Raw genomic sequence first — 8,097 nt, 5'->3', positions numbered from 1 at the left:
TGATAGTTTGCTGAGTGCCTTAGGGTTACATACGCTCATAAAACAATTAAACGAGGCGTGTCACTGTCTCGCTACCATTGACTGTTATGTAGAATGCGGCTAGGCAAACAAGTCAGGACCAAGTTAGTTAAACAAGTATCAGCGTTTGCAGCAGGGCTGGTGATATTTCCATATTTTTTATATTGCATTGCATGTATGAAATGTGGTTTACAAACAAAGTTTGAATGATTGATTGACTGAATCAAAAAAAAAAGTGTACATTTTGTATGAAAATGAGAACCTGTGCTGTAAATTCACAGAAATGTTAGAATAAATTAGAAGCTAATACCTGCCTGGTCCCCAGACTGATCAGCAATCCAGGATGACACCCATTTACATTTACGAAAAAAAGTGTGAATCATGGCAAGTTTCCAAGACAGAAAGTATTTCATCCACTACAAGGGTCCCTGGCAGGTGTAATGACACTCTTTAAAGTCCTTCTGTTCTGATTGAGTACTGGAGCTTCTCTGCAAATGTTAGTTAGCATAAATTATGAGCCACTTCAGGTGTGGGATTATTATGTTTGTTTTGTGTAATGCAGTTAACAGCAATACAAAGAGAAGTTAACTGACTGGCCATGGAAAAAGGGCGATAGAGAATAACTAATTACACCAGTTTATCCAGTTTAGGAACAATCACGGTCGTCATCAATAAGATAATGGCGCTCCTGTTATCCAAGACAGTTAGAACACACCAGCACAAGCCAAACAAGTATGGTTGCTGGAACCTGATTTTTCACTTTGAGCACTACATGCTTGGGAATGAAATTTCCTAATGAATTTGTAAAATAGTTCAGAGAGAACATGTTTTAAGAGACACATCTCAGCATATAAAAGAAAACTTAAACTTTTTTGTGTTTTTTTTTTTTACATAGTGTAGTCAGTAATTAAATAAATAAATAGGATATAAAATGAATACAGTAAAAAAAGAAAATCTGATTTTAATAGCGTATGAGAGATTTACAACATTCCTGTTTCAAGAGAGATTGCAATTATTCTGAAATGACAGCCAATACAGTACAACGCTCTAAATACCTTCAGCAAAAAAAAAAAATGATTAACAACTTTTGCTTTTTAAAAAGCCTGCACAAAGTATGAACGAGCCTCTCCCAGATGCCGACAGCGGAGCTACATGACTTGCTGGGCCCCGCGTGGAATGTTGATCATTTTAAATAGTTTCGTATGACTTCAAATGCTCGCCTTCACATTCAAGTTACTCTTTAGCTTGGTCTTTTTCAAACTCGACTAAACCACTTTAACAGTTCATTTAGTTCATCTTGATAAAGACGATATCTTAAAATGTTTTTTCTAATATACTGCTAAATAAGAAACTACTACTATATTGGTGAGCGTGAAGCAAGCATAAATTCCTCCCATTTTGTGAACCATCACATGGTTATATCAGATATATCAATGAAGAATTCATATTTCACAGTATGTATGAATAAAATCCCGTACAATAAGGTTAAAATTCCGTTTTACGGTGGGCCAGGCTGGGAGTGGGAGATGTTGAATTGAAAGTCAGTGGGTGTCTCACGAGCCCAAACTCGTCGCCGACCGCTGCTCTCCGTGTGACACGCCCAGTGCAGAGTCACACGGAGAGCTTTGTCTCAACCCACCTGAAGCACCACCCCCCCCCCCCCCCCCCACATTGGAGCGGCCTATAAAATCCATTCTCTAGCTCGGCTCTAGACCATCTCCTCCTCGCCTTTCTTTGGCTTTGACACGTTTCAGGGAAGAACGCAGCCCGAGCATCTTCGTTCAGTAAGTCACCATGACGTCCTCAATCCGCACGGGACTGTCGGCATTGTCCCTGTCCTCTTTGCCAGTGTCCGGCTCCCGGCGGGCAATGAGCGTGTATGCCGGTTCCGGCGGTAAAAATGTGCAGGTGTCCTATGGCACCGGGCTCAGCTCGGGCATAGACTTGGGCTGGGCGTCTCTCGGCGCGGGTGTCATGGATGGAGGCAACTTCGCCTTAACTGGCAGCGAGAAAGTGACCATGCAGAACCTCAACGACCGTCTGGCCTCTTACCTGGACAAGGTGCGCTCCCTGGAGAATTCCAACGCCAAGTTGGAGCGTCAAATCCGCGAGTGGTACGACAAGCAGAGCCCGATACTGAGAGATTACTCCAAGTACGAGGTGATCGTCGCTGACCTCCGAAAAAAGGTGAGTGATGTCTGCACATTAAGGTATATTAAATCATGCGTAGTACGATTATGGTTGACTTTGTGCCCATGCTTTTTTTTTCTTTTTATGCCGTTTAAGATCAGTGATGCTGCTCAGATCAATGCCAGGTTGATGCTGCAGATTGACAATGCAAGACTGGCAGGAGAAGACTTCAGAATTAAGTGAGTGGGATGTATAATAATAATAATAATAATAACAGTTCTAAGTGACACCAGCCACTTCCTGAGTTCCACACACACACACACACACACACAAGTGACTGCATGAAATGCCTATACAGAGATAACGCTCGGTTTTGGTTGATTCTTACAGATCTTAAATTAACAATGTTAAGTGTGGTTGAAGTTGACAGTAGAACTTCACAGAGAACTGAGAGGAGGTTCTTGTGTTCCCACTCTCCTGTATTGCTCAAAAAGGTAAAGGAGATACGCCTTACTCTACTTATGAAGTCAAAATGATCAATGCAGCTCCTGCTTGAAAAAATAAAATGAAATAAAATAATTCTCATTTTATATTTTAGATGTACTAAATGAAGCGGTCAGAGAGTGTATTTAATCAGGGATGGTGTTTTGTCACACAGACATTAATTAAGGGTGGGAAAACTGGTCAAACTGGTTTTGATGGCGCTTCATCTTTTCTTTTGTTGGCAGTAATACCAATTCAGATCATGCCCCAACATCAGCTCCTCTGTGTTTTTATGACCAACAGGTTTGAGAATGAGCTGGCCGTACGCATGTCAGTGGAGGCAGACATTGCTGGACTGCGCAAAGTCATCGATGACCTGACTATGGCTCGCACAGACCTGGAGATGCAAGTGGAGGGCCTGAAGGAAGAGCTGGTCTACCTGAAGAGGAACCATGCTGAGGTAACACGTATACTCATAAAAACACCAAACGTATTCAGCACTCTTGATTGGACACACTATATCGTTGGGTCGTTTACTTTAGGTTGTTTTCTACAGGTAGTTTTAAGTGACCTATTTATTCATGGTCATAGCTACAGAGAGATCACATGAGACAGAGTCAGCTATTGACACAAGTCAATTATTTGCACTAATGCCTTCCAGAGACCCGTTTTGGAAACTAACAAGTCCTGAGGACCATCTACTGTGTCCATAAGTTGTGTACTTTATTGTGGTGATCCTAAGAAACCTTTATAGAGGAAATTATTATATATTCTAACAGTAACAGGAAGCTGTCATGCTCGTCTATTATTCTCGGTTACAAGGTGATCTACAGTATTTTTTTAACATGCAATAACATTTCATCGTCTCCTTGCAATGTGAGAAACACCTGAAGCTAAAATGTTCTCATGTTTGCACATTGACTGAAATAGCAAATGTGATGCAAAAAAGTATCTTAGTTAAACATACTGACATTTTTAAGTTGGCCCAGTTGGCACCTGGGTGAAATTCACTGTGTTTATAGTGCTACCAATTAATACCTCAAATGTAGAAATGAATATGATACAATGCAAAATAAAAGTGGTGTTATTTCCTATTGAAAAGCCTGTTTCATTTGAAACCAGATTTGCTCCTGCTCTTGTAGATCCAGTGCTTTGTTTTCCTGGTCTTTTACACCGACTGTGTGCTTCTTCCTGCAGGAGATGGCAGCATTGCGAAACCAAGTGAATTCCTGTGGTGTGAATGTAGAAGTGGATGCCAAACCCCAGGAGGACATGTCTAGGACCCTTGATGAGATCAGAAGACAGTATGACGGTATCACTGAAAAGAGCCGCCGTGATATGGACAACTGGTACAAGACTAAGGTCAGGAGAGCAAGATAAGCCATTGAACATTACAATGCCAGATGCCAAAATGGTTTCCAATAGTTTGAATAACTTTGCATCCCATCCACATCTTGCAGTTTGACGAATTGAACAAGCAAGTTGTAAGCAGCACGCAGACCCTTCAGACCTCCCGTACTGAAATTTCTGACCTCCAGAGACAATTACAGGCCCTGCAGATTGAACTCCAATCTCAGCTGAGCCTGGTAACAGCAGATCACACGTTTATTCTTATTTTAAAATCAAGATGTGACCACAACGTACTCTCAAATATCATATCTTGTTATATCTTGACAGAAAGCTGCAGTGGAGAGTCAGTTAGCAGAAACAGAATCCCGTTACAGCCTGCAGCTGAACCAGCTCCAGGCCATTATCAACACCCTGGAGAATGAGCTCAGCCAGATGAGGTTGGACATCGAGAGGCAGGCATCAGAATACCAGATGTTGCTTGACATCAAGACCAGGCTGGAGATGGAGATTGCTGAATACAGAAGATTGCTGGATGGAGAAGATGTAAAGTAAGAGAAAGACACTTGGCTTTTCTTAACTTAGCTCTGACAAAGAATAAGCATTGTGAATATTTTCTAAACTCCAGAAACCAAGCTGAAACTAATGATATTTTATACTTTTCTTACTTCCAGGACCATCCAAATTGTCAAAGAAATAAAACGTAAGCTGATGACACATCACAGTCAGTTAAGTTTTTTGTCAATATATATATATGTATATATATACATATATATATATATATATATCGGGTGATTGAAAAGTAACTCCCTATTTTTAAGTATTAATTAATTTCTTAACTGTAATTCTTACAAGAAATGAAGATGAGAATAAAGCGTATTGCATGGAGTTTTATTAAAATTCGATATGGGCGCCAGCATTAGCCACCAGTTTCTCAAGCCACCTGTGAACCGCATTAACTCATTTCACAAGGAACTCTTGTGGGATGGAAGACATAACTTCTTCGCCCTTCAACTTCTTCCAAAGTCGTTGGTTTGGTAGAATACACTTGCTCCTTTAATCATGGAACAAACACCAAACAATTTAGAAAAATATTACAACATATGAATCAATAAATATTTTAAAATAGGGAGTTACTTTTCAATCACCCTGTATATGTATAATATATACATACACACACACACACACATGGTGGTGTAAAAGAGTTTCCTAACTTCCTTACTTTTTTGCATGTTTTTCACACTTAAATGTTTCCCATCATCAAACTAATTTAAATATTACTCAAAGATGACACAAGTAAACACACAATGCAGTTTTTAAATTTTGTTTTTTATTATTAAGGGAGTTAAAAAAAATCCAAACCAACATGGCCCTGTGTGGTTAAAACATAACTTAACTGTGGTTTATCATAGCCGAGTTAAATGTATCTAGCCACACCCAAGCCTGATACTGCCACACCTATTCTCAATCAAGAAATCACTTAAACAGGACCTGCCTGACAATGTGAAGTAGACCAAAAGATCCTCAAAAGTTAGAGATCTGCTGAGCTATAAAGAAATTCAGGAGCAAATGAGAAAGAAAGTAATTGAGCTCTATCAGTGTGGAAAAGGCTATAAAGCCATTTCTAAAGCTTTGGGATTCCAGCGAACGAAAGTGAGAGCCATTATCCACAAATAGCGAAAACATGTATCAGCGGTGAACCTTCCTAGGAGTAGCTGGCTGACCAAAATTACCCCAAGAGCACAGTGATGATTCATCCAAGAGGTCACAAAAGACCCCACAACAACATCCAAAGATGTGGTTGTAGTGTGATGGTCTGGGGCTGTTTTGCTACTTCAGGACCTGGAAGACTTTCTGTGATAAATGGAACCATGAATTCTGATGTCTAGCAAAATACCCTGAAGGAGAATGTCCGGCCATCTGTTCGTGATCTCAAGCTGAAACGAACTTGGGTTCTGGGGCAGGACAATAATCCAAAACACACAAGCAAGTTTCACCTCTGAATGGCTGAAGGAAAACAAAATTAAGGCTTTGGAGTGGCCTAGTCAAAATCATGAGCTGAATCCTATTTAGATGCTGTGGCATGACCTTAAAAAGGCGGTTCATCCTTGAAGACCCTCCAATGTTGCTGAATTACAACAATTCTGCAAAGATGAGCGGGCCAAAATTCCTCCACAGCGGTGTAAGAGACTCACTGCAAGTTATGACAAACACTTAATTGCAGTTGTTGCTGCTAAGGGTGGCAATTATTTGGTTTGGAGCCAATCGCATTTTCACACGGGGCCATGTAGGTTTGAATTTTTTTCCCTCCCTTAATAATGAATACCTTCATTTAAAAACTGCATTTTGTTTACTTGGGATGTCTTTGACTAATATTTAAATTTGTTTGATGTCGAGAAACATAAGTGTGACAAATATGAAAAAAATTGGGGAGCAAACATTTTTTCAACGTGTGTGTGTGTGTTTGTGTGTGTATATATATATATATATATATATATATATATATATATATATATATATATATATATATATATATATATATATATATATTAGTATATTAATTCTTATTTTGAATCTCTCTTTAGCTCAACCAGTAATAACCCAGAGAAGGAAAGTTGTGATTGAGGAAATCGTTGATGGAAAAGTGGTGTCCCGCACAGAAGATGTGGACGTTGATTTCCACAAGTAGAAAGACCGGATCCCACCAGACATATGTCAAGTAATACATTTAAAAGTTATGTAACACCTATTATTGCTATTGGATTTCTTTGCGACATAATGTTGGTGTGTCATTTGAATATGTCAAAATTCACAAAAAAAAGTAATAGGAACAAAGAGATTATTGCAGATCACTGACTTGTCAAATGCCTTCTCTGTCAAATGCCAATAAAAAGATTTGTGCGAGAGTAAAATTGGCCGTGGCCCAATGGTTATGATCATTGCCTGCCACCGTGGGGGACTTAGGTTCAAGACCCCGACTGGACCATCTGCCAACATCCCCCGGACTCACGGCTGTGGTGTCCTTGAGCAAGACACTGATACCCCAAAATGCTCTCAGCTGCCCCCTGCTCCAGTGTCTTCCACTAACATGTGTATGGGTTAAATGCAGAGAACAAATTTTGTGCGCATGCATGTTCATGACAATAAAAGGTGATTCTATTCTATCAGAAAAAGGGTGTAGCCCAGCTCAACCTTCTGATGAGGTGGTTGTCAATCCAGGGTCTACCTTGCCTCTCACCCTAAAAAATAGGCTGGGAAAGCGTCCACCCCAACCCACTTATGCTTCATATTATACAAAATGGATATGTATAAGGCATAGCTAACATAAAACACAAATGTTTTTGGTTAGTATAAGAGGAAAAGAGCAAAAAAGTTCATAATACACAGATGGAGGAAACGGGCATCGCAAAGTCTAAAAAAATGTTTGTCGGGAGCGGGGGTGGGGGGGGTGGGGGGTCGTATTATTTTAGCCCCAAATTTCATTGTCAATGAGGGAGGAGGAGGGGGGGGTTCTTTGTGGCGTTTTTAGGGGGGCTAGGAAAATGAACCTTTGACCTTAACGTACCAAATATTTTTGGGGTGGCTTGAGAAGATTTTGAAGCCCCCCCTAAAATAGGCCTAACGACACCACTGGGAGGAACTATGTCTGCTTTACAGTGCACCATAAATCATTCTAGTGTTAATAACTCAACTCTCATCTCAACTTTATTTATGTTATTATTTTATTTTTTATTTATTTTATTTTATTATTCATTATGATATATATTATTTTTATTATTATATATATTATTTAACTTTTACAACAGCCACAGCTGTAACAAAGCGCTGTACACAATCCATTAAAAATAAATACATAAATAAATAAATAGACAATTTACTTTTCCAATCAAAGTAAAATATGACTCCCTTCAAATTGGCAATTCGCGTATAGGACGTGCAGAAATGTATTCCCTTTCACAAATTGTCTGAAGCTGTTAATAGAAGAGAGAGGAGCCAGATTGAAATCTCCATTAACCAGTATGAGGGTGCAGGCATCATAGATGCCGCAATCACAGTGGCGCGCAAAAGGATTTGTTGCTGGCCGGGCCACACAATGCTTTGGTGAAGGCCCTGAAAAGC

The 8,097-nt window shown here is 39.7% G+C and overlaps 1 protein-coding gene across 1 annotated transcript; it reads left to right on the top strand.

Moving 5' to 3' along the window:
- The first annotated feature begins 1,724 nt into the window (after positions 1-1,724).
- Positions 1,725-6,890, top strand: LOC133403639 (keratin, type I cytoskeletal 19-like). Its single transcript, XM_061678708.1, has 8 exons — positions 1,725-2,205; positions 2,305-2,387; positions 2,935-3,091; positions 3,829-3,993; positions 4,092-4,217; positions 4,309-4,529; positions 4,653-4,681; positions 6,564-6,890. Exons 1-8 carry the CDS (start codon positions 1,813-1,815, stop codon positions 6,665-6,667), a joined length of 1,278 nt encoding a protein of 425 aa, XP_061534692.1. The 5' UTR covers positions 1,725-1,812; the 3' UTR covers positions 6,668-6,890.
- Positions 6,891-8,097: the final 1,207 nt, after the last annotated feature.

Source organism: Phycodurus eques, chromosome 6 (genome assembly GCF_024500275.1).
Source record: "Phycodurus eques isolate BA_2022a chromosome 6, UOR_Pequ_1.1, whole genome shotgun sequence".
Taxonomy (NCBI): domain Eukaryota; kingdom Metazoa; phylum Chordata; class Actinopteri; order Syngnathiformes; family Syngnathidae; genus Phycodurus; species Phycodurus eques.
The sequence above is the reverse complement of the archived record's forward strand: the minus strand, read 5'-3'. Positions and strand labels throughout refer to the sequence as shown.

What these genes read in the sequence shown, in the direction of transcription:
- LOC133403639 (XM_061678708.1), top strand. Translation starts at nt 1,813, where the DNA reads ATGACGTCCTCAATCCGCACGGGACTGTCGGCATTGTCCCTGTCCTCT. An exon ending in ACAACTGGTACAAGACTAAG is followed by an intron (nt 3,994 to 4,091) that starts GTCAGGAGAGCA and finishes CACATCTTGCAG; the next exon opens with TTTGACGAATTGAACAAGCA. An exon ending in CTGGATGGAGAAGATGTAAA is followed by an intron (nt 4,530 to 4,652) that starts GTAAGAGAAAGA and finishes TCTTACTTCCAG; the next exon opens with GACCATCCAAATTGTCAAAG.